The sequence below is a fragment of the Haliotis asinina genome, chromosome 5, assembly GCF_037392515.1.
Source record: "Haliotis asinina isolate JCU_RB_2024 chromosome 5, JCU_Hal_asi_v2, whole genome shotgun sequence".
NCBI lineage: Eukaryota > Metazoa > Mollusca > Gastropoda > Lepetellida > Haliotidae > Haliotis > Haliotis asinina.
Window position 1 is genome coordinate 5,954,844 of NC_090284.1, and position 27,902 is coordinate 5,982,745.

General features: G+C 36.5%; 2 protein-coding genes across 2 annotated transcripts in view; both read right to left on the reverse strand.

The window, feature by feature from the left end:
- Positions 1 to 27,902, reverse strand: part of LOC137283503 (netrin receptor UNC5C-like) — a 352,179-nt gene that overhangs the window by 180,723 nt on the left and 143,554 nt on the right. The gene's annotated exons all lie outside the window — the stretch shown is intronic.
- LOC137283447 (sperm-tail PG-rich repeat-containing protein 2-like) overlaps positions 1 to 27,902 on the reverse strand; it is an 87,548-nt gene that overhangs the window by 1,503 nt on the left and 58,143 nt on the right. Inside the window, exon 11 of the mRNA XM_067814945.1 lies at positions 15,829 to 15,944. Within this exon, the coding sequence (XP_067671046.1) occupies positions 15,829 to 15,944 (116 nt within the window). The remainder of the gene's footprint in view (positions 1 to 15,828; positions 15,945 to 27,902) is intronic.

Here is a 27,902-nt window from a genome sequence, read left to right on the forward strand (position 1 = left end):
ATTGGTCTCCAGCGCCCCATGATTGTCGTAAGAGGTGACTAACAGGATCAGGTGGTCAGTAATATCCTAACTGTGTAGATCAAAGCTCATGATATTGATCACTGGATTGTCCAATCTAGATTATTTGCTGACAGCTGCTACATAGCTGGAATGTTGTTGAATGTGGCATGGCCATAAAAAGAGAATAACCAATTTCAACTACTCACCAAAATAGATTCCAATGGAAAAAAATTCAAAATAGTTTTAAGTTATATATCTGTCTGATTTCTTTATTCATTTCTACTGATTCACTGGTATCAAGTATTAGCATGTGTTATCATGTGCTCATAATATCAACCACTGATTTGTTTTGCCCTGACTTGATCAAGCCACTATGAAATAGCTGGAACACTGTTGCCTGCAGTATAAACAATCAACCCACACAACACACTTGTACTTGCCATAATATTCACAACATGACATGTTTCTATCACAAAACCCTACAGAAGGCCACAATACCCACTATCTGCTAACATTGGAGCCAATCCATTACTGTCAAACAATTATCTTAATCATTATCACATACAGATTTATGCATGTAAACAAACATCTCTGAACACACAAACACAAAACAACCAGTGTTCTGGGTATCTGAAAATTATCCCAATCAGGACCACCATATCAGAGAAACAAAGTATTTAGTAAGCACAAAGTCCAGAGATCGCTACAAGTGGAAAACTCAGTCAGAGAGCCTGCATTAAATGACAATGAGACAATAAATCTGTCCAGCTGAGGTTCTGGAAGGTAGATAACATCTAGATAGTGGTGTCTGGACTGGCAAACAGTGTCAAACACAAAAGACATGTCTTCTAACAACAGCTCCAGACCTCTGTCCGAGGTGGAAAGAAAGAGAAATGCCATGGAGTATTTTAACATTATAGCCTGAGATTGATACAGTTTGTTGTCTTCAACATTAGCAGCACATCCCCCTGGCCATAAGAACGAAGCAGGCTAAGTATCACCTTTGAAGCATAGTTGATCATATGCATTTGTTTCATCAGGTTTAATATTCCTTCAGCAAAGAAAGGTATGGCGTTGAGTACAACATAATGCAATATTCATATGATATATATAGCTGTGCTGGAGAGGTGGAGAATTTGCATTATACAGATTGAATCCTGTGACAAACGTAAGTCCCACCGTGAGTAATCATTACAAAGAATGACTAAAAACAGAACTAACTCAAACATTACTTCAATCACATTCTTGCTCCTTACATGAAAATTGAGGACTACTTTCCAAAATCTTCCTTCAGTCACACCTCAATGAAAACCTGTATCTCTACTGCAACTACAACAACAATGACTACCCATATCTCTACTGCAACTACAACAACAATGACTACCCATATCTCTACTGCAACTACCACAACAATGACTACCCATATCTCTACTGCAACTACCACAACAATGACTACCCATATCTCTACTGCAACTACCACAACAATGACTACCCATATCTCTACTGCAACTACCACAACAATGACTACCCATATCTCTACTGCAACTACCACAACAATGACTACCCATATCTCTACTGCAACTACAACAACAATGACTACCCATATCTCTACTGCAACTACAACAACAATGACTACAAATATCTCTACTGCAACTACAACAACAATGACTACCCATATCTCTACTGCAACTACCACAACAGCAACTACCCATATCTCTACTGCAACTACCACAACAATGACTACCCATATCTCTACTGCAACTACCACAACAGCAATTATCCATATCTCTACTGCAACTACATCAACCAGTAAAGAAACTAGCAGCGATGACAAAACAGGGAACTGTCTATGATTGATGTCACCAGCACTGATTACAGAAATACCAGACAAATATTTAGTAAAAACACACTCCCTTTGGTCCCATTTATCTCATTTGCCCTCACAATATTGATCCTCATGACTGAGAATAGAGTAGGTTTGATTCTCATATGAAAACCAAATGAAGACCGTTTGTCTGTTGGTGTCAGCAAAGAAACCTCCCTCCTGAGGTCAAATGTTTGATATCAAACATAATTCTACGGTTGGTACAAAAAGCAAGTATGATTAATCTAAGATGCCAGAGTTACTACTGGCTGACCCATTGATACTGCTGGCATGCTAGATAATGTATAGATCAGAAATGATGATTAATTGTCATTTTAAATTTCATGTTAAGAACATTTATATATCTTTTTACTATATAATGAAGGTGAATATTGTTTTAATTTGAATTTGATTCAAAGGATTTCAATTTGACCTTCCTTACGTTTCATGTTTCAAGTTACAGAGATAGGACTATCAAATGCCCTATGTGTTTTGACTGATAAATTAATACAATGCAAATTATAATTCAAAGCTATCATTTGTGATCCATGGAGTTAGATTTCTACCCCAGACCTGAAATCCATGAGATAATGATGCGTGCAGTTATTTCTCAAAGAGCATGAGAGTCATTGAATCTCATTCAATATTTAGAAAATCTACCTGATTAACTTTAACACGAAAATCTCAGCTCAGAGATTCAAAGAAAACACTGAATATAACAAAAAATATGAACTGTTGAAATCTTGGATTTCAGATTTCACTTCAATGATAACCCATAAATCCTCACTGACATAATTCAAAATAGATCAGGATTTATTATATATTTTTTCCCACAAAAATGCACTTTGTAAAACTGAAATGAATCGTGGAGATTGGAAAAGGACAAATCACATGACTAATTATGCAGACAAGTTTTCCAAGTTGCGATCAATCTCTCATCAGAACTCAATCTGATGCTGGGAGGGTTAGACTCGACTTTATTACAAGTTCTCCATAAAAGCCAAATTTCCCATATCTCCGTTCTGGAATAAAATGATCACACTGGCATAAGCTTTAATCCCACGATTCTCTTATCGCAGGGACATCACTGGACCATCACACAGAGAGCGATCTCATAAATTTGCCGGATATCGGATAAAATCCCAGAATTCCATCAGTGCCACGGGAGAAAGTCAGAATCCGGCACATTACAAACTTGTTGGTCAGTGAGAGTGGTTATTTCTTACTCCGTTATTTCATTTTGGGGACATGAATTAAAGATATACATCACAGTCAATGAATAAATTCTCCTTGTTTCTTCTTTGATTTGTAGATTTGTGTAGGAAATCGAATCTTGAAGATGTTGAGGGTTTGAGATTGAAATGGAAAAATTCTTGTCTGATGGACGATAATAGCAAAGAGGTGATTGGTACAAGGATCAAACCAAATAAAATCGTATGAGAAGAAATTGGCAAACAGGATTTTTTGGGGCAAAATGACAATTTGTATTCGTTTGGAAACAACTTTAATCTGACTGAAGCAACAAAATTATTTTGCTAGTATAAAATGTTATTCCATGTCATCATCCACAGCAAAATATTCTATGATATTTCAGTTTGATTTTTTTTATTTCATGCTTTATTCCCCATGTCTTGTTAATGAAAAATATGTTTTGGCATTAATCAAAAAAAAAAAAAAAAGGGATGAAATGTCAATCTGAAAAAAATTTTAAAATGCAACAATCATCTGCAGCATGTTCTCCATGTTAGGGAATGGATGTAATATTAACATGCCTGTGGTTATGGAAATCTTACACAATGAATAGGTCTTTGAAACATTCTCCAACTCAAATTGCCATGCAATAAGTTGCTGAAGGGCGGAAATATACTGAGATCATACAGATGATAACAGATACATAAGTAATACAAATAACCTCAGATGGGTTTGTGGAATGGCTATTTCAGTGGCACATTATCTAACATTGTGAAACTTTCATTAAATCCGTCTATATGCCTTAGGAAGGCTACAAACCTGAATTTGTTGAATTTATGACCATTTTGTTGGCAAACCTGGAATTTACTGTGCTTCATTCTAACCAAATACAAATTATTAGCTGTCAAAATTATTGATTTCCTTCAAGTTATAGTCTAACAAAATTGAACACTAAAATGTAATGGGCGAAAATACTGAAAGAAGGATAGATGGAAAAAACATAATTTCACTGTAATTTCACACAAAATGCTAATAGCTTTCTTTTTTTAGCTTTTCAATTTTCTCAGAGACAATCACAGCCGGAAGAATTGTTTCCATTTGCCAATTTACAAGAAACCAGACATTCAAATCATCACACACATGAACATGGCTCAACATAACTTGCATGTGCTGTCGACTAAAAAATATGGGAAATTTCAAAAATAACTTAGACACTATTCAGAGAAAAGCTTCTTCCATGCTTAAAAAGTTTTAATATTAAGTTCCTCTTTTAGTCCAATACCTTGATTCTATTTGATCACCACCTTACGCTGATATAAGGAAATACCAACATGAATTGAGCTCAAGGTTTTAATCATCTCTTTGTAATGCACACTGGACACTATGTACACATGAACATATACCAGCAGTCATATTGGAACGGAACATTTTAAACAACAACAAAAATTATAGCAGCAGGAGTACAAAATCTTTATCTAAAAACCAAAGGCACAAAAGCTTGTCCTTGCCACAGTCGAAATATTTATCAAAAGCTGACAATTTACATACGATTGTGGAATGCCTTTGTCCCAGTCAAAATAACATGTGAGATACTGTCACTGACTTGATGTAGACTATAACTATCAAGTGTGTCCTGTTAGAACTTGTTGACCGAGCAAGCTATCATTGTGGAAATAGGATATCATTTTCTATGATGTTACTCTGAAATATGACTTGTCTCCAACCATTTTAATGTCAGTCCTGCTTTCTGATTTTATTGGGCACATTAAGAGACTGTGTAGGGGTCCTTATAGTGGGACTGTTGCCCATCACTGGGTCAAAACATGTCACTGTCAACTCTGCATGAAAACTTTAGAGATGTTATTCAAGAAGTAGACAGAGTCGAGAGCTTTCAAGTGCACAACTTTCCCTGTCGCCATTCTCAGCATTCCATCTTACAAGAAATATAAATAAGAATTAGCAGTCAGCTTAAAGGTTGATGTTGGACAGATAACTACAGCTCACTGTTGAGTTTTTGTCTTGATTGTTTCATCCCAATATCATCAAGCTGCTGAAAGACCTGTTATGACAATGAGCATGGTTTTATTGCTTCTTGAAAGCTGATTTCAAATGGCTGTGATATACAATTAGCATTGCCGTCAGCCCATAACATAACTAACAACAGGCTCTACTCTTTATTTGCTGATTTTTTAGAAATTAGTCTGACAACACCCCCCACCCACCCAAAAAAAAATCATAGCAAGGCACTGTAGTTCATATTCTTCCAAGCTTAAAACAGTTGATATCAACATTGTTAAAAATACCCTGCATAAATGCTAAATGTAAATATATATACCAAAATAACTCAGTTTCGACAATGTTTCCAAATCTACCAAAAATGAGTGTACTATTTCAGAATATCATTGCAATGCCCAACATTTCAACTTCTAGCTTCAAAAAAGAATACAGTATTTCACACAGCCATTTTTTCAACCATTTCACAAAAAATAAGGTAAAATCAAAACATTTGAACAAAACGTGACATCATCATACAAGGACACATCCCTCTTCAGCATCTGCTTTCTGCAAATTTTAGCATCAGACAGAGCCAAAAGCATTTTCAGAGCAAGATTTCAGTACATTAATTGAACCAAAATTGATGAACAGTGGTCATATAAAGGTTAGTCAATCTACCTCACAATATGTCCACACTGATTATCAGATTCAAACCTCATGAACAAGCAGCAGGCTAGGACATTACCCTTTCTACGAGGAATTTATTAGCAATCATTTTTGCACTTTGGGAATTCCATTTCAGTATGAATCTGAACATGAATTGACATGATAATAATGTTAAATGTGCAACTGTCTGGCTCTGAATTTGAATGATGACATATCTCTGGACATCCAACATGCACCAAATTGTTCAAATTCCCCAAATGTATCAGTCAGTAAAACTCCATTTGGATTCCAACTGCGTGACATAGAGTTGAACATTTTACACAACATTTGACTAGTGGCCAGTAACATATGACTGCATGACCACAAGATCAGCTGGAAATTATACATTTGAAGAGAATCAAGAAAATATCTGAATTTATAATTCAAGAAAAGTCATAAAATATTGAAATTGCAACTTCTGTGACATCTGAAATTACACTTTTTGTACGGATGTTATTAATTTTTCATTTTCAAAAGTCAGATTTTGAGAGAAACTGGGATTGTGTTACAACACTAAATGAGCCCCGGTAATTACCAGCTTCCTGCATATCATTAAAGCTGTAATTATTTAATGGACACAGGACAAGACGAGATGGAAAGGACGGATAGCCTTGGCACACAGATAAAATCTTGTAATGGAGTGTTAATCATTAAGATCAGTTTCATTTCACCCAGAGTTACCTCCCTTGGCTCACACGGACCAATGCTCATTGCATGCTAGAAGCAGTTGTCTGTCAAATCTCACTGAAGGATCACAGATGAAAAAATAATTGTCCTGAATTTTACAAAGTAAAGTCCGTTTGCGCCAAACTGTCCATGTTAATTGTTCTTGTCGCAGCGTGTTGAATTTATCAGAATCTCGTAACTAGTAATAATACTATTATGCTATAGGGTCCTGCATCCTATCAAAGAATTACAGTGGGCTGATGCTTTGTGCTTTACGGCTGGCAGCACAGGAGTTAAAACAAAAGCAGTAAATTTGAGGATGACATCACACTTGGGTGAATCAACAGGGACAGAGCGAGCACTGATCTCTGTCAATCTTCCCGAAATAAGATATATTTCACATTCTATCACAGGAAAGCATCGACTGATAGTGCAAAAGGGAGGGTTCAGCTCTGGCAGAGTAACACCCCTAATTGTCAAGAAACTGTGGTTTATTGCCTGTAGCTTTCCCTTTATAAATTACTGTTTTTTGTCAGCTGTTATGCCATTGGGTGGAATGTTGATTGGGTTTCCACACGATTTTGTTATCTTGATGTTGACACATTTCATGTCCTCTTGGTAAAAAGATAAAACTAACATAGAACGTCTGAATTAAAAATATAAAGAGATAAAAACAATTTAATCATCCAGAGTATGCCCAGTCTGAAATGTTTTGCATGTTATAGTTTAACCTGATATGTGCTCAATTCCATCATTAATTAACTTCAAAAAGAGGGTCTTAACATCTGTACTGTTTGACTGTAAATCAGTTCCCCTCTACAAACTTAATTATTTCATATGCCTAGATTACCATATTTCCATTTTCCTGAGTCACATACAACAAACAAAGTTCAAAATCAAATTTGTTTCAGAACAAATATTCGTCACATCAAACGATTTATCAATTAACCTTGTCACAAGTTGTATGGATATCATCATCTGCCAAAAGTTTCTTCTTAAAGCAGACATAATGTCTCCTGCAAGCCACTCCTCATAGTTTTCATTATGCTATCCTTCAGACAGACACATTGTTGTTTATGTGTAACCATATAATGAGGGTAATGATGACAATACCCTCATGACCAACTGTCCAGACTTGCATACAAGTAAACATACCCAAATGACACAAAGTGGTGCTCAAAATTCTGCAATCTATCAGCCTGTTATAAGTTGTAAGGCAAGTAGTCCCCTGACAACACTTGACAAAATTGGGTTAGTTTCCCTGGGTCCAAAACAAACAGTGATGAATGCAGGTGAAGTTGTACTGGAAATGTTGTGAAAATATCAGAACAATGTGAATATGTTGTTTGAATATCTCAGATCAGTGTATTTGACCTTGTGGCATTCATTAACCATCATCTAAATATATCTGATTACTATTTCAGTGTTGTGTACCTCGTTTATCAATCTGTTTGTGATGAATTGATGGAACCTTACTAATGACTTTTGACATGCAAAGTTAGTTCATTTAGGAATGTCATTGATTTCAAACAAAAACTATAAATCAGTAGGTCGCTGAAGATCATGATGCATTGGATTTGTGACAGGTCGGTTATAGTTACATGAAAAAACGTTCCAAATTAATACTCCACAGTCACTGCACACCTAACACAAAATATTATCAGGGCTACTACAAAATACTAATAACACACAGTTATCTGTTATGTTTTTTTTAAGTTTGCTTGTGTTCAATACAATGAGAACAACACTTTCCACAAAAAATACAGATTCCGACTATTTCATGTACATGTGTTTATGAAAAACTACCAAATAGTAATGAAGTTACCTGAATATCACAATACAAAACAATTTAGTTCATTATGCACATTAAATATTTCCAGTCATATTGAAATAAATAACTAGCATAATTCTAGAATCCTTCAATATAAAATCTATTAAAGATAGTAATTTACAGTAACAGTTAATGAAAATCATCTGTGTGATGTTGACAAATTGGCCAGACTAATAAAACCCTAAGCAGTGTTAGTAGGGCTGACACTGAGAGCCCATATAATGTTCAGAGGGAAACAGTCCAAGCTGATCCCATTAGCAAATGGATCTACACCTTCACAGCCAACTGTTTATGTCTAAGCATGAAATTCTAATCTGTGATATTTTCTTATATCAAAGCTCAGTCAAATATCCCCTCACGACCAGGTTTTGTTGGAACACATTTGGAATAGAACTTTAATGTTGTGGAGTTGGATTACCGACTTTGGTAATCCATGCACTAATCTTGTTTTGTCTGATCGACATTTTAGTGGTATTTGTACAGCTAAACGTAAAATGGCTCTTCTAGTGGTTTCATGTGTAAGCAGACATATATTTATAATTGATGATTATCTGTGATTTTCCCAAGGGAATGAGTTCTATCTTTGGGTTAGGGGAAAGGACAGTGGATGAAGACGCCTGTGAGGTCGGGGACAGAAACAACAAACAGAGAGATACGAGATGGGTGATATGTTCTGCTGGAGATACCCTCTGCTGGCATCTTGGATAGGTAAAAACGCAGGGAACAGAGTGAACAAGGGCTAAAGTGGCTGTGATTGTCAGGTATCTGTGAATGTGTTACATACATAACTCTTCATGCTTACTCAATATTCATATGATAAGGAGCAAACAGCAGATCTGAAATGTCATACCAAGGAATAAAAGAAGTTCCTACCAAACAAAAGTGTCATGTGTTCCTTTTAACTTCCAGAAATATCAGACTTGAATACACAGACATGAGGACGGTTGAGGGGTGGATGTGCAAGTTGTTTTGGTTGAGTGTGTGATGATACTGCATGTTGGATGTCTACTGGAGGTAGTGAGGCTGGCTTGACTGGGCATAAGTCTAGGCACCACGCTCTCTTTGTAACCCAACTGCAGGGAGGGGGCTCAGTCTGGACACAACAGTTTCCGTGCACCCAGGTGTCCAGATATACATTTGTAATACCACCAACTGCTGAGGTTTCCAGGAAGAATTCTGCTTCATGATCCACCACACACCAGCTGACCTTCCTGAGGATATTTATGAGCACTCCAGCCTCTAACATTACACAAAATTGTTCACCTGATGATAACCCTACACATATCCTCATGATCTGTTGAGATATCACTATTTTGAACTGTCCCTAGCATCAGTGTGACAAGAGAAGGGGTTCTGCTAGACTCCCTAGGAGCCCAGATACTACTGGTGGCTGATGTTTGTGCAGTGGGGATATCCAAATCAACCTCATCCATTGATAGACGAAACATAGACAAAGCCATGCCACATCCTCACAGAAAGGGGAGCAAGTTCAAATCTGAAACTACTCACAGGTCAGTCCGTACAGAACCACCAGATCACCTTCAACAAAACATCTAGACTATGGCTAAGGCTCTGAATATATATAATTTTAGTAATAACAAACCCATTTTCATTGAAAAGGAGCCTCAGGGAGATCAGAGATTCAGAACCCGAGGAAATCCAGACTTGATTCATTTGAGGCTTTAGCACTGCAAAGAAGGCTTGTCAGTAGGCAAAATAATGTGGTTCAGAGACTGTGAGACTACAAAACATCCACACTTCCTCAGCATGAATCAAACTTTCATTTCATGGCTCATGTCTTTTCAAAAAAAACACTAAATATTTGTTTAAAGCTCCAACTGATTAAAAGAGACAAAAGCATCTTTAATACATAAAATTATTATTTGAAAATATATAATACTGTAAGATTTATTTTAAGAAGAAATAGTTATCGCTTCTCTTCAGATAGGTGACTAATTTTCTTCATCCTAATGGATGAATCATAGCTGTAAGGGACATGTTATAAACTGTGTATAATTACTCTTAACTTGGTCTGGTAGTATGGAATTAATACCCCCGTTAGCCACATGGTCTTGGGACAGTACCAACATAATAAGCCAGGGTCAGCTATCTAATCATTATTCTGTCTTTCATTTATTCTTCCTTTCCTCCTCCCTCCATCCCTTGCTTCCCCTCCACTGTTGGAGGTGAGATTTGACTCACACCTCTATCACAGTGGTAATTGAGTTACAATAGGGTCTTCATAAAATATGAAACAGGGCTCTTTATAATTGTCCATCTTGCACTTGTTCTAACTGGGCACAAGTCCATTTATCATGGACGAAATTGACCACAGCACCTAAAATGACAGTTGAGTTGACAGTGACATGGGTGTTAATTTCAAGTGAAATGAATACTTCTGCATTAACTGTATGATTGATTATATGACGGATCATTTTAAATTAAATGAAGGCAATCCAATTCAATAACACATATCTTGAAGAGTCATGTTGAAAAACTCCCTGATCAAATTGAATTTCACATTTTAATTACATTAAGTCATCATTGACTGAAGCTCTCCTGTATCTTGCATACAAAACCTACCATTCCTAAACAATCTCAGTTGCATTTATCAAACACTTTTCTAATAATTATGAGGAAATGGATGGCAGGCAGGAACATTATTTTGGTGATAAATAATATCAATTTGATGCAAAGTAAGTTTGGGTAAAGACAACACAGACTTAGTGACTCTGTGTCAAGTGAAAGAGATACTAATGTGAGCCTTGCAGAGAAACACCACATGATCTGATACTGATAACTATTGATTGATGAATACTATTTTCTTATGGCTCCTGTGATAACAGACACGGTGGGGTGACAATAAAAACATTACTTTTCTGTTGGGGAGCTTCATCATTCTCAATATTTTGAACACAGACAAACATTTTTTATTAACTTGACAGAGTGGAGACAGAGAAAGATTATCTTGCTTTCTGGGTCTTTTTTAATGGCCTTTTTCTTGAAAGGAGTCAAATATTTTTGGGGAAGTTGACATTTGTCAGTAATAACTGTTATGTGAAAACATACAAGTGGAGATTTATGCTGAAAATCAGGTAGAATTGGTGCAATATCAGAGAGTCTTTCATCCCTCTTTGCATACATTTAAAATGTATTTTGAAGTAGCTTTTTAACATTTAGTTTAGTCTACAGTGGCTCCTGTTGATCGAAATGATACCATTCCCAAAGATATCCATCTGGATTACCATATCATGAAACATAGCCCACTGGAAGAATTTCAGGTTAAAATTAATGGTCAGGAAGTATTTCCGAAAACAATTGTTTTCAAGACACTCCCATTCCATTTTCCATCACTGATAATTTTACATGCATCATGTCATTAATCATATTTTAAAAATATACTTCCTGTTATATATAGGCAGTCTCATCACTGGAGGGTTCCAATGTTTTCTGCTTTATAAATCAGTGGATATTTACAGTGACAATTAACTAACTTTAAAGTAAACTTATTAAATGAACATGAAAAAAATGAGGAAGACTAAATACAGTGTTAAGGAATTTGTTCATAAATATGACAAATCTTTAGTAATTCAACTTGTTTCAGTTAAAAATGTTTGATATATGTACCATTTATGCTAAACATTTAGTAATAAACAATCTATATTTTAAATGTAACTGTCAAACAATAGAAAACACCATTAACTTATTGGTTTCAAATCATACAGTCATTTCTCCACAGCTCATTACCATCTGAGTTCAGGGAAAATCCTCAGTATCAATTAATCCTGTTGTATGACCATTGTGTACAGACGGCAGGTCCTGCAACCCAATATCCCCTGTCCGAGCCATGCCATTTGTCTTGTAGATAATAATATAGTCATATGATTAATACTTCGCACATCAAAGTAGAAAAACACTCTCCCATATAATTACCACCAACTGCCTTCACTGTAGAATAATGGACATTCCTCTTGGCTTTGTTAAATGATGCAGATTTTGGTTTCTGGTTTTGTTGGCTGAGCATGACAAGGAAATCGGATACGTAAATTGCACAGAATTCATTCGTCCCAACCTACTCTTTTAAAATCTTCAGACAGAAAAAAATCATCCCTAATTATACATTTAGGTTCCTGTGGTCCAACCGAATTGAACAATTTCTGAAAATAATTTTCTGTCAGCTGTCACAGAGCAGCATAATCCAATTTTCTCTGATTTTTATTGTAAGTTGATACAAGTGTGTTACTTTGTACAAAGGAAATGGATCATCCGACTTCATCTGTACTGCATATTTACACAAAATAACAGATTCTGAGCAACTGTCATGGTAACACGATCACATGAATTCTCAACTATCATTCCTACGAATGTCTTTGGCAAGCAGTGTGAAATTAAACAGGAAATGGGATATTTTCCATGGTGACTTCAGCAGTAAGAAAAAAGATAAACAGATGTTGACAGGCAAAAAGTAAACTGCAATAACATCATTGTTCTTTTCACAAACAAACTTCAAACATTCGTCAAATTTTATTCCCATCTTAACCCACTTACCAAGCATGTGAGACTTACGGTTATGTTTGTGTTTTACATTAGTAGAAACTTGACCTAATCTTGAAAAGATATTGGCTAATATAAAAATGGATAAATCAGGCAAATTTCAATGGATAATAGTAAAATGATATCAATTGGGGAACCAGTGCCTTAAAAACGCAAGCCATGGGACTGAAGGGTCAATTGTATTATTCTGCATGAATTAGTCTTTGACAGCCTCCGTGTCACCTTGGAGCCACGCTTGGACACTCGGACTGAAATTGAAACTCTGCTTGTTCATTATGAATGCATTAAAACGGGAAAATGTCGTTCCCTCCCTAGTGATTTCTTTAATATTCTGTCAAGTCTGTTCCTCATCTTACGATTTTTTCAACATGTTTAATCGCATTAGTTTTCTTTGTCTTAGGCTTGTTAAACATTTAGACGAAGCTGGGCATCTTTGCTTCAAAATCCTTACCCACCCAGCACAAGCAGATCGTGGGATCAAGAATGATAAATGATTTCTAAAATGACAAAATGGGAACAAAAAATCTTTTCCAAGATTTAATCAGCGCATGTCAGTTCGATACAAACTTTGTAAACCTTTAGAATTTGCATTTATTTTGGGGCCAGATGTTTTTAATGCTATTTTGTATTATATGCCTTTTGTTCTTTTCTATAATTCATGTAAAAGAGACTTGAGGAAAGTGTCATCAAGTTACTTTTTTCCAGATTCAAACTAAAGTTAAGCTTTTTTTCATTAGCCAATACTCAAAATTGTAACTGTTTCGATTGTGGTTTTCAATTACTCTGAATCCCTCCACAAGCCACAGCTTTCTTTGTACTGATATCCAACACTGCAAACAATAAACACAAACTAAATTCTCTGACTCAAGTTTCAGAAATAAAATACATGTGAAAAATATGACTGATGAGAGCCTGCACATAAAATTATCAAAGATGGAACAAAAAATATCTTAAAAAGTTTTTCAAACAATTCTTGAACCATTAATTTTTAACCCAAATTCTTACAATAAACTTGAGTTGTCTACTTTTTTCTTTTTACAAAAGTCATGATTTTTTCCATAAAAAATATCCCCCAAATGATGAAGAGCTCCAGCTAAAATACATGAAGGAATACAAACTGGTTTGTATCCAAGAAAGATCTTGCATATCCTGCATACTGTCCCATGAGGCAGACATTTTATTAGTCAGCCGCACTATCACAAGCTTCATCTTGTCTGTCTACTTTTCACATCTCAAATTCTAGAAGTTATCAAGCATGCTGTTTGTTTGTTTTCATTGCCTTATTTGGATGATAGAGTTATGGGAGAGGACTTTTAACGATTCAGCAAATATTTAGGAAACCCCCAAAGAAACTTTCACAAGTCAATGAAGAGTGTTGCTGGTTTTTGAACATTTATTTCCATGACTGGTTTCAACAAAGATGAAACTTTTTATTGGAATGATTCTTTTTTAGTGAAATATTTCATGCATAGACAGAAAGAGACAGAAAGTTATGTGTGCTCCAACCTGAAAACCCAGTTTTAAGATGGATGTGTGACTGAAGCTGCCATGATGGATTCATGAATTGAGTAGGCAAAGAAAAAGAAGCATTTGTCACTGGTGGATATTGAAAGATCTTCAAAATCGTTTGAAGCAGAAAAAACATGACATGAGATTGTCCTCAAATTACAACTTTGGCGTCCAGAGAAAAAGAAATGGCTTGGAGTCCTTGGAAAATGTCTTTCTCTAGGGAGAAAATGTACAAAAGTTCCCTAAAAGACATGTTTAGAAGTTTGTCGTAAAATGAATGTCTTTGAAGCTAGTGACAGAAGCATGCAAGAAGAGCAAGATGCATCTATGCTGACTCATAAAAACTATTTCATCAATCAGGCCAGCCTCTACCCTGTCACACTGTCCAATTTCATTCCTGGAGTTCTGGTTGGAACCCCACCAATCTCATACTCATACCCCTGAGTGTTTCTGCTTGTTTATTGATGGAATATCATATTTCTTACTTTGTTATATTGTTGATTGATATTTATCAAATATTTTCAAGTGAACTGATGTAAGCTAAAAGGTTTGTTTGTTTAACACTGTGACTCTCAGAGTTCAACATTTAGCCAAGGGAATGAGAAAGTGAACATGAGAATTTATTTTTTAAAACAGCCAAGTCAACTTCATTGATTTGATTCCTGGTCCATTTTACTGCTCATTTGGAAAAAGATGCATAATATTTTTCAGTGAAAGGTACAAAAAAGATTATTTAAAGGTCACATACAACCAAAAACTCAAACATAATTAACATGCTTACCTGATCAACATCAACTTTCAATAAAACTAACAATTATTTGTAACATTTCAAATTCATTTACCATCTATGTTTACATTTTTGTTTAATCAACTAGTATACACAAACTGATTTGCCACAAACATCATGCAACATAGCTAACAATGATGGTGGTGGAGAAATTAGGGTAGGTATATTATGGTTCCTTGGCTACAAGATCAAATGTGACAAAATTCAGGAGGGTGACAGCAGCAGCAAGTTATACACTGGAACATCCTCACTGCATTATTTGACAATGCATGTTCATTGTAAGCTTATGTAAATGCGAAAGTTATCTTGTCCTACCTGTGCTCTCTTGCTACAGGATTAGAAATTTGGTGAATTTTGTAGGTTTGTACATACGCCAAGCTAATGCACTAAGATGTTTTCCTGTCATATCTGTCAGGTGCTATTTACAGATTGAACACTGGGATGTCCTTGAGAATTCAAGATGACCAAGCAGTTTGTTTTAAATTTGTTTAAAACTTGGCACCCAATAACATTCCAGCTACAAGCCTGAGGCATCTAAATAATCAAGTCTGCACCTGACAATCCAGTCTTGGAGATATTGAGCACTGATCAATTCTGTCAAGGTACAAGGCAACCAAGTCACAGAATCAGACCATGGGTCAGTTGTTTGCCTTATGACAACACAGGTTGCTGAGGACCTCTTCTAACCTGGACTCCCCAATGCAAGATGCTCTAGGATGTACATACCTCATAAGCACCTGGGCCTGGAGCATCTGTCTTAATGTCCTTGAATCTCTTGTCCCTGGTCACTATGAGACCGCCCTTCTTGCTTCTGTCTGTCTTTTGATCATATGCACCTGGACCTGGAACAGCAGGAATCACTGAAAATAGTTTCACTTATACAATACAATTTCAATAACTTTAGGCAAATATATGAGTCTTGTTCTAAACTGATCAATCAGTCCTTCACGGTTAGCTTTCAAGAAGGTTGGCTTATATAACTAGTCTGTTTTTCAAACTGATTTTCTGCTTTTCCAAGACCATGGCAATTCATATGTCCCACCACCTACTGACAACCATTATTAGCCTATGTCAAAGGCTATGGTCATCTTAGTGTTAAAACCGATTTTCAAAGTGGGGCCAAAGCCTTTAAGCAGGAAGATCTATACATGTAATTCTGGGATTGAATTAAGTCTCAAATCATCTGCCACTGCCCACGACAGTAAACATATGAACATGTCATTGATATTTCTCTACACTGAGAATGCCTTTACAAAGGTTCTTGTATAACAAAATATATACTACTTTCCTGTGTGCACAGGCTTCCTCCATTTTCATGTCTATTGACAGTGAGTATGAAACAGTGGACATTGTCTACATCCAACACAAACATCTATCAGTTCATTACAGAGCACCAGATAATAATTCCACATATCACAGTGCTTCTAAAAAGGAAATATTGATGAAACTATTTATCTAGAGGATTTATTTTCCAAGCAACCTCTTTCTGTTGTAGCAAATACAAAAGGCAGTTCTTACCAATACCAGTAAAACACAACTAAAGCTGTCTTCTTGGGTCGGTTTATAGGAATACTGGTCTTATTGGGGCCATTAATAGAATAACAACTGCCTTGCAGATGATATACACCAGCAGAGTGGGTATCTATCTGTCTACAGTACCATCAAGCGGCCAACTGAAACAGCCTACGATGCATCCTGACTCAAGTCAACAGACAATGGATCTAAATCAAAATGGAATATACCTGGACCTTCAGTTTATATGCTGAATGTAATTAGCTGGTGTGACTTTTGTGGAGATTTAGTGATCTCGAGCAACACACAGCTGTTAGGTGTTTGCCTGGCTCCTACTAAACCCAAAACATAGAACCAGTCCACAACAATATTATTGCCCTATACCAGGCTACAGTGAGACTTCTGTGGATCTGACATGGCGGCCTATGTCTCACTGTCACAAAGGTTGAACTAAACCTAGAGCTCCTGCAATGGCCAGGTTTGTACTCATCAGAAGATGAACTTATTGATTCTACTCATCTGTGATATAAATCATAAAAATACAAGATTAAAATACCCATTGTATTAATGTGAAAAACTGTTGGAATGTAATATAGTTTACATGTCTCAAAGGTACCATTATGAAGTGTTTTTATGATTCCACTTGAACGAATGAATCAGTTTATTGCACTCTAATACAGAAACAGAAGATGGAGATGAATTGCCCTGTCAAACTGTGTAGAAAAACTTTGTTATTGATGCGTAATGATATAATGTTTCACAAAACTGTAAAGTTCATATTGCCTAAATATCTATGGAGCTAAATGAGATGAATGGGGGAAAATTTCATAAAAATTTGTCTCCAGATTATACCACAACCACTGACAAATTTCAGGCAGCCTCCGAAACACAAATCCACAATGGAAGCGTTTGTTGAAACATTCAAAACATTCAGAAAGTTGAAGTGATTTTGGTGATACATGGTTGTGTCTCTGTATAACTACAGTCATCTACACATAATGTTCAACAACAAAAACAATATTGATTTTTAAAGATGGAAGATTTGAGGTTAAAAGGTTACATTTCAAGCAAGTCTCTTGTTATCAATGACAAAGTCAACAGTGTCGTCTAAAATCACTAAAAACATGTCACATATGACACACCAAACATAAAGACCTGGCTGATACCCATGATAAGTGATATTGTAATGTGTCACTGATATCACTGTGGTCAAACATGTTTTTACAATTAGATAATGATACCCTTGTCATGAGCTCGTTTCCATATTCCAGTATGGACATTGATAGATGCCGTCTCTACATTCAATATGACATTACAGATTACACAAACTCTACCCCTGGCAGCCACTCCCCTGCTGTAGGCAGTGCACTCTCAACAGCTGAAAAACTGTCATATTTAGAGCTTTAAGTTGGGCTGAAAGAATGCAGGCTGTTTACTGAAAAGCTTCAGAGCGCATGCAGTTGTGATGAGAGACATGCAATCTTGTTTAGATTTAACATTCATAGTATTTATGCAGGAATTTGAAAGAGGGGTCACATATCTTTGACATATGAAACTGTAAATCTGAAATGTAAATATCATGTAAGGTGTCATCTTTAGTAAAGGCAGTGGATGTCAGTTACAGATTAACCCCTGTGTGTCAGACACACCAGAAAACACATCAGATCATTTCATAAAGTCTTGGTTCATTACAATAACTGTTTAATTCAACCAAAATTAAGTCTAATAAAACTCAACTTATAGTACACATTGTAAGTAAGACTGAGATGGTTAAAAACACAATGCTACAAAATTATTTCAGCATTAAATTACCAGCAATGGAAATAAATCTCTTGTGAGAGAGTTAAACAAAGCTTCTTGCTTGGGGACATATATGCCTAAGTCAGAGTGACCTTTCAGCTAAAAGCATGTCAGCTGTAGGCAAACAATATGGACTACTACTAAACAGAATATACATCCAAGTTGACACCATGTTCTTGTGTCTTGACATTGACAGCAAAGTGGCACATGGAATGACAACATGTCAATATTTAATGAGAAGTATGTATGTTCAGAACATGGAAGAACTGACAATAGGATTAAGGAGATGGAGTGTTCTGCTTTATCAATGTTGTCTATATCATCTGTCATCCAAATTAACTCTCTCTCACATCAATAACTCACACCATTATACTCATAGGCATTTTCTTTTCAATCAAGAACGACATTTAGGATTATCCCAATAGGCAGATCTTACTGTTAGGGATACAGGAGCTGAGGACTGAGAATTTGTTTGATAAAATTAAATTTGAGATTTGAATCTTCAAAATATATGTATGACATTGATGGAAAATTTGAAAACGAAGTATTTGTTTTCGAACATGATGATTTTTGTGAAGACAGTATGTAGAGATTATTGTGAACAAATTCAGATCAAATGTAATTGGGCATATGGTATTTTGTAAGGCTTACAAAAAGCAGTAACTTTTAGAATGGTTTAGACAAAAGGCCTTACATTATCATATTGAAATTTCCATTTTATGCACTTAATCAATTAATGAATTTATCCCTCCTTATCCTATGTCTTCCAGCTGTATGCGTTTCTAAACACTGTCTAGACACATACTGACATAGTATCACAGTAAATATAGAGATAGGAATGAAGCAGGAACCATACAGAAACAACTTGTAAACTTGGATTAAATGGATTATGTAAAATGAGCATAATCCAGAATCTGATTACAATAATAACTTCTCTCAATAGTTTAAAAAATCTGTCATTTGTTCAGACATAATGTTTGAATTCACAAATCATGCAACAGCTATGTTCGCAAGCATTAACATCAAAGACAACAAAGATAATCAGTTTGTATTTTATCCAACATCAATAACCTTATCCCTAGTATTGATTTACTGAATCAATGTCAAACAAACATTCCTCTGTTGCGAGTCTTTGATCAAGTCAGAACTGCCTTTCTTCGAAATCGTTCCACTCTTAAAATCTAACTGGAATCAAATTTAATCCAAGTCGGCATTTTCACTATTCAGAGAAGAATCTTCATGTCAAACAGAAATAAGCAACTTAACTAAGTATGATGGAAAGCAAACATTATGACATGACTCTTTCACTGACTGAAATCAACATTCATCAGTTTCAACAAATGGCATGTCATTCTTGACATGATGTTAACCTCAGTGCCTGCTAGGCATGACTGAACAGTCACTGAAAGTATAACTGACCATGACCTCACTCTCACCACTGTTGAAGATTAACGCTATAAAACTTGACCATTCACTCCATGTCCAAACACCCCTTTACCCACAGTCACAGAACATGTCAAGACACCCTTTCAAGAACAACATAATTATGCCAAAACTACCTTCTTTACAGTTTTCCTGAAGAGTGGTCAGTCAGGGGCAGATAATCACTGTGTTATTTATGGATAATGATTTGATTGGTGCAAACAGGAATGACATGTATGACCATTGCAGCAGACATTAGTGGTGGCCTGCTGGACAACAGTTAGGATCTGTCTCTATCTGTTAGTGCTAGGCAAGATTTATTTCATCAATCTGTTGCAGGAACAGTATATATGAGCTGTATGACCTGACCAGCTGCACACCACAGCTATAGGTACACATAACTGGCCAGAAGTAACCAGCAGCCAGACAATTAGAAGCAGTCTGGACAGGCAATTATCTGGACAGTTGATATCCCAATGTCAAAGCCAATCTTTCTCAGCAGTCCTGCTACAGGAGGACCCTGATCCTGGTGGCAACTGCCAAGCTGTACCTGTAACAGGATGACTGGCAGTTTGGGATGGAGGGAGAGGCAGGTGTCGTGATTGTACTATTCCATGTCAAGTCATCATACACTCACTACAAACCTTGACAGGGAACTATTTGATTGATGACTTTGAGACAAGTTCCTGGTATTGTCACTTAATCAGTACTGTCACTTAGACATGCCCATGTCAAACATAATAATGGATATTTGCATATTCATAAGGAAGATCAAGACTAGTTACAAGAACAGTTAAGGCCAGGCCAATTTCATTTCTTGTTTTATGAATTTGCCTGTGATATTTAAAGTAAAGCCAAAAGTAAAATACTTTTAGTATTTAAAGGAATATTACTATGACTCATGATTTTTTCTATATTTTTGTTATTTTCATCCCACCTTTAGGTTTTCTGTGGACAAAAATATGTAAAAACAAGAAATAAAATTGGTCCGGCCTAACTTAATCTCTCAACCCTCACAGATTAAAAGTGCAAAAAAACGCATTTGTGAAGCACTTTAATGTTTTGTCAAATCAATGGAAAATTAATTTAACACCAAACAATTATGCATAAATTATGATAAACATCAAGTATGGCTTACATTTTACATAAGTTTATATGTTCAGAAACCTTTTTGCAGCTACACAACCACCACAAATAAGCAGAGACCACATACCAAAGATTACCCTATCTTATCATATGGTCTCTTGTATGAATAATGACTTTATATTTTTTCCACTTTCAGCCACTAGGAGCCTTTGCAAAAGTATCCATAAACTCTGTAATAAAAATGTCTAAAATTCAAACAGCTTTTACATTAAGTACCTCCTATGGGCAGGCAGCTGATATAAACTTCCAAAGTTACTTTCAGTAAACATCCTGAACAAAATATTTTCCTTCTTCCATTCATACACTGATGATTTGAAAATTTCAGTAATTCCCCTCTCCTTATGTGGGTGAAAAACATTACTTTAATCACTAATGATCAGTGACTGCCTTCTAAAAGACACATGATCACTTCTATACCCAACAAACAACACGGCATAGGTGCATCCTTCCTGCTACCTTACATCTTAGTTCAGTTTTACGCTGCAATATTCCAGCTGTCTGGCAGTCTGTTAACTACTGAGTCTGGATCAGACAATCCAGTGATCAACAGCATGAGCATTGGTCTATGCAGTTGGGATATGATGACGTGTTAACCAAGTAAGCTAGTATGACTACCCCATCATCTTAGCCTCTGCATACAACAAGCATAGGTTACTGAAGATCAATTCTAACCTGGATCTTCATGGGTTGAGATGGCCAGACTCAGCAGCCCGCTTGACTGCATGACATCACTCTCAGACAGCACATTCCTCATAATATACAATCCTGCTTTGACAGTACTACCAAGCTCGACTTTGTGGACATGGAACATGTGTACTTCAGATAAAGCAATAAAAAACAACTTGATAAAACCTGACAACTATCCACAACATAGGCTAGTCAAGTGACTCTAATGATTCAAGGGTTTATACCCAGTCTGTGAAACATCAGATCATGTGAAGATATTGATCCAAGTTGAGAATATATTAGATGGGTTGTTTGTCTGATGAGAGGGATGAAGAACGTTATGTCTTTACAACAGATATCTGCTACGACTCTACAGTCCTCACTACAATATATAGAGAACATATTAGATGGGTTGTTTGTCTGATGAGATGGATGAAGAACGTTATGTCTTTACAACAGATGTCTGCTACGACTCTACAGTCCTCACTACAATATATAGAGAATATATTAGATGGGTTGTTTGTCTGATGAGAGGGATGAAGAATGTTATGTCTCTACAATAGATGTCTGCTACGACTCTACAGTCCTCACTACAATATACAGAGGACAATTACTCCAGTTGTAGCAGATCAATCCCACAATACAACACACACAATTAAAATGAAGAAGTATTCTTTGCTTTGTGATGGCACAAAAAGTAAAAAGCTGAAGACTGATTTGAAAGGAGGAAAGCAAACTTCAAAGCAGGGCAGTAGCATCAAGGTGATTTTTCTGACTTTATATAGCAATCATTGTGATAATTATTTCACAAATGTTCAAAGAAGTAGATATTTTGCTTGTAATTATCTTGTTTCTTCAACATTTACAAAAAATATCATCTACAATTTGCACTGAATGTACTAATATGGTGCACTCATCTGGGAAGAAAAAAATTGAAAATGTTAAGCAATCATGTTTTTTCTTTAAGAAAAAAAAACAACATATTTTTTTTAAATGATACATGAATAATCTTTATTGGATACAAAAGCCAAAAGGAAAGAATTAGAAAGAATAAATCCATCAGCAAAGTTCACACGCCACTAGTTCTATTTCAATGCATCATCTACAGCATAACAAGTCCAGTGACTGCCTCGGATCATATCAAGGCAATAAATGGGTGTTCTTGCTTAGATGAATCTCATCCTAGTTTTATGGACAACATTTGCAAGTATAAGTGAAAGAACAAAAAATTCTATTTGAAAATATGCTTTCATCAAACTTTGTTTTTGCTTCCATAGCAGAATTATATTTCACCAGGTCTTTTGACGAATTCAAACTCAAATCGACAGTGACATTTCATTTGATGAAACATCCTCCCTAAAAATCAGTATGAAAAACAAGGCTTGCATGCTAATATAGATCATGTGTGATATGATCAATTATTCCATATTAGTCCTGTTCAGCACTTATCATTTGGTGGAAAAGCTTCAAAAGTGGCATGAAACAACAGCCACTGCAGCAAACTAAGCATATACTGTTCCTTCAAATAACCTCATACTGTTTACAAACAAGGATCTTCCCATACTCATTAAGGCAACCAATATGGTCAGTTGACAAACCAAGTACAAAGGCAAGTACTCGGAGCATCAGCAAATGTTCAAAGCACCCAGCGACTTAATTACTCCTCTAATCCACATTTTCCATCCTGGTCCAGGCACCCATTATGTCTTCCACTACATCAATGGTGGGTATATAACTGACTGCTGGACAAGGAGAGAGAGACTGGAGTGTGTTTGGGTGTTTACAAGGCTTAGAAAGACTACAATGGAGTACAGCTGGGTCTATGGTGAGTGCTGTCCCAAACAGCCTCCTACTGTACAACACATGGGTTTGAACAAACACACTCTGCTGATGTACTGTCGACATCTGGACATGACTTCCACATTTTGGTGGCAGCGGCTGGATTGGTATACAACAGCTAATGAAATTACTCTCTTGCTTATAATGTCTTAGGAGAATAAACCCAGTTACAGGAGACCCCCTTGATGTATGGACCCCATCTGGAGCAAATGTTTTTAAAATTGGAGGCCAATAGTCAAATGACAGTTCCACATATTTCTCAGGAATAAGCCACAAAAAAATCATAAAAAATGGGGGTATTTTTTATGGATAGGAATGAATAAAGGAATTTATTACTGAAAGTTGGCTTTGCAGTTAGGTCACTGTTCTTTAGCCTTACAATGAATTAGAAAGCTGTAACCTGTGCCAAAATTTCACAAATCTTGGAAAATGGAGATGAACTTCAGCCAAGCAGTTGTGGATCAGAGCATCTGAATATACCACCTCTTTACAATAAATCCAAGAAGAAACACAGGAACTGGAATGTGGCATCTAATCAGCTAAATCCCCCCCCCCCTCCCCCCTATAAAAAATGTATTACACATATTTATTGCATGCAACTGGATGAATTTTATTCCATACTGTAGCAACATGTTTTAATCTTTGAAATATATGAAATATGTTCATGTAACTCACTGCACCAAAGTTAATTGTACAGCAACAAGAGTCCAGGTAACATAACAGTGACACTGATTGGATATAAGTAGTGTTTGCAAACACCTCACCACCAAACATGTCACTAATCTGTCAGCTGGTATCTCACCAATGACATTAATGAGTCCTGCACTGCAAACATCTACATCCTGGAAGCATGCAGACTCCGCTACAGGCCACTAATGTAGGTAGTGTGCTGCTTCTGGGTACAGTCACAAGCAGACGGACAACAGTTCTGATTTAGTATCCCTTAAAAGCCAGCAGCTACATGTCAGTGTCTCTTGTTTAACTCACACAGACAGGCAAACTGACCAGTGCACAATTACACCAGCATTGTTGGTGAAGCAAATAAGGGATTACCATGATCACAGACCTTTCAGATGGTGCTTGCCATATTGGATGGCACAAAAGAACTGTAATGCTTCGTATTGGTAATTGCAGTCAAATAGACTTTGGCAAGAAAAGCTGACCGTATTTCATTGAATTTGTTTTTTGAGGCATAAAGATAGCCAGGAAGGAATTCAGAGTGAAGGTTGGGCTCTAAAGCCATAGGAAGACTGTTAGATGAAAACAGAGCAAAGAAACCTTTCTGCTGTGGCAAGATTACACCTGCCATGACCAATCAGAGACTGGACTGCAGCAGACTGTACAGATACACTGATGTGTCAGTCATAGATTCACCAGAATATGTATAGGACCAAACAATGAGAGGAAATGTTCAGATAACTCTGATAAGACACTGACAGTCACATTTATCCTCATTCAGTTCCTGGTGGACCCTGGGTGGTAGAATTATCTCCCTTGATTTGACAGGTCTGAGGTTGATAGGCCTGACTTTAAAGACAGAGATGGATTAACATGGATTTGCAGACTATGTTATAGATTAACTAATTGGTATGATTAGGCTGAATGAACAACTACATGTTTCCGGGAAGGTAGCTAGACTGTGGTAATCAGTAAATCAATACACATAATGATATCTAGTGGACTTTGATTAGGCTATACATCTTGTAGCAATACTTAATGAATTTGATTAAAACCTTTCCTTCATTGAGCACAAGATACTGAAAACAGAGTAAATAAATATGTTGTCTCCAAGTAAAGCAGTAAAAGGTTCTATTTTACTTAAATCTGATGGTAACAGAACAGTAAATGTGAAATGCAGAAAAAGATTGCACTTCATTTCAATAAGATAAAAACACTGAAAAATGGCAACATTTACTCAACAGCTGTGGACAAGAAGTCTGAAATTGGGAGTAATCTAAAAATCATTAACTAAATCTGAGGGAACCTTTGAATCATCCCTGAGCAAACTCGTCCTCAGTTGAGAGAACAGCATAGAGCCTGGAGAAGAAGTTTAAGGCCACAAATTTATCCTCAAACAGATTAGGCCATAAAACACTAGTCCCTAATACATTGGTTTAACTCAAGATGACCCCAAGGCCATTTTAAAAGAAATGAGTGACCAGTTATTCCCAGCCAGTGGAAAGAACAGAATTACATTTTTATGCCTTGAAACGTGCTCAAGTGGGCAATGAAAGTGATTTATGGATGGATAGTAATAAATACGAGATGAAGTTGGTCAGATGAGAGAGAGGAGGGCCATGGAGTCGCAGTCAGGCTTATATCCACAATCACTGTGGGATTACATCAACAATTGCAGAAATTACCTACTGTTTGGTCAGAGGGATGTGTAAATAATGGTTAAGCACAAACACCATCAGGCCATAGGTCAAGACCTTTTTGAAGTATTTCTCATAGTTGGAAGCAGTATTCCTGAACTGTAGTCTAACCTTTGACTCAGATTAGGATACGCTCATCAAAGCTGGGAATGTTTTTTATCATTTCAAATTTGATGAGTCTAGCTTGAACTGGCATGGGTCAAGTGATGTCGAATCATGTATTTTAATGGCAGACTTGCAAACTCCTCATGCCCAGTGTCATAGAAAAAACGGTCATTTCAGATCGCAGGCCGTGGGATTAATTGATTAGGGATAAAGACCAGGTTTTGAGCAAGCATGATGTTAAATATTCAGCAACATGGGCAGGAAATGTGCGATCTTGACTAGTCGGGTTTTCAACTCCAAATGTTCTTTTGCAGATTTTATGGACTTGAATGCTGAATCGCACTTATGAAGTGCAGGCCACTATGTAGTAATCGGAATGGTGTCGTAACTCATTTGTTGATGGGCTAGGGGCTGTGAGTCATCCAGCATTCCCTCACTGACTTGTCGTCTGTTTGAAAGATTGAAGCAAGCCCTGATCGGTGCAATAGCTGATGTGAGCGAGCAATTTCACCCATCCAGTGTCCAACGCCCTCCTTAATCATGGGCCATCCAATTCTGAAGACAATTGTTTATGATTACACCCAGCTTGGCTGTCTAACAGCAACAATTTATTCTCTTGAGTTGTCACAGAACTTTGATTCGGAGACCAGTTGAATAGCTGGCTAGAAGCAACATAGCAACAGTATATCGCAATTCACAACCTAATGTAGGATCCCAGTGTCTCAATAGCCCCACAATCATAAACTTTGTGAATTATTGGAAAATAGAAATGCTACAATCAATACTGTGAGCAATGGAGCTCAGTAAATTTTCTTGCTTTTATGTGGGTAATAGCAGGAACAGTGAAAGGCACAGTCAAGGAGTTTTGGCCGTCTAAATAATGTCCGGACCTTATCTGCATCAGCTATTGATGCCGGGCAACATCAACCACTTGTGGAATCAGCTCTGTCAAGCATTCATCTCCTCATCTCAACAGCAAACCTTTTTTGACAGAAAATCTTACAAGTGTACCAAACTGTGATCCTTGATAGGCTGTCTCCCTTCAGATTGAAAGAACAAATTAAGTACAAGATTAATCTTTCTAAGTGTTAAATGGCTTCTCCTTGTCTCCAGCCAGAATCCCCACCATGTCACACAAGTCAGTTTATTTGTTATATCACTCAGCGACAAGGCATGAAGAAGCACCGACCTTCTGTACAGGCCATGGCACTAAGAATAAGATAGCAGTACTGAAAGACAGAAACAAGAGAAATGTAATTTGCTTTTATCGGTTGGGATGGGATGACCTGTGACCTAGCCTATCTATCTGCTGGTGGTAACAACATTAAGAACACAGCAGGACAAAGGGAAGAGACTAAGGTTTTTCTGACAAGATTGCCATGCATTCTTTAGTGTTGTACTGCACTGAATAATTCAAATATCAAATTAAATGAAGAACAAAATCAAGCAGTAGTATTTTTTTTTAAGAAATTCCTAATTTGTTATGACTATCAATATCATACATAGGTAATGTCTGTGGATAAATCTCTGAGGATGAGGATGAAATGTTCCAAGATATTTGTTTCTCAAATCAGTTGTAGACTTTTGATTGATTAACTAGTCACTGTCACTAGAACGTATAGCACATGTAATTCTGAGGGGACTGATTGGGGATGACCAATTTGTGTGCTGTTTTGCTCTTGATCCATTGATATAATTTCCCAGCTATTTCTTGATATCTGATATCTACTGGGGTAGGATGACTGAGTCACTGAACACGTGGATGACCACCATAGATTGCTGGGGACTTACCCTGAATGCTATGTGTCATCCTGTCAGAACCACAACATACTTATATATCAGTTATTGCCATTTGAGGAAAACTAGCACAGCAAAGATGGTGAACATTTGGTATGTACCCTCATAAATACCACACAGCTAAATCTTGTCCACTAC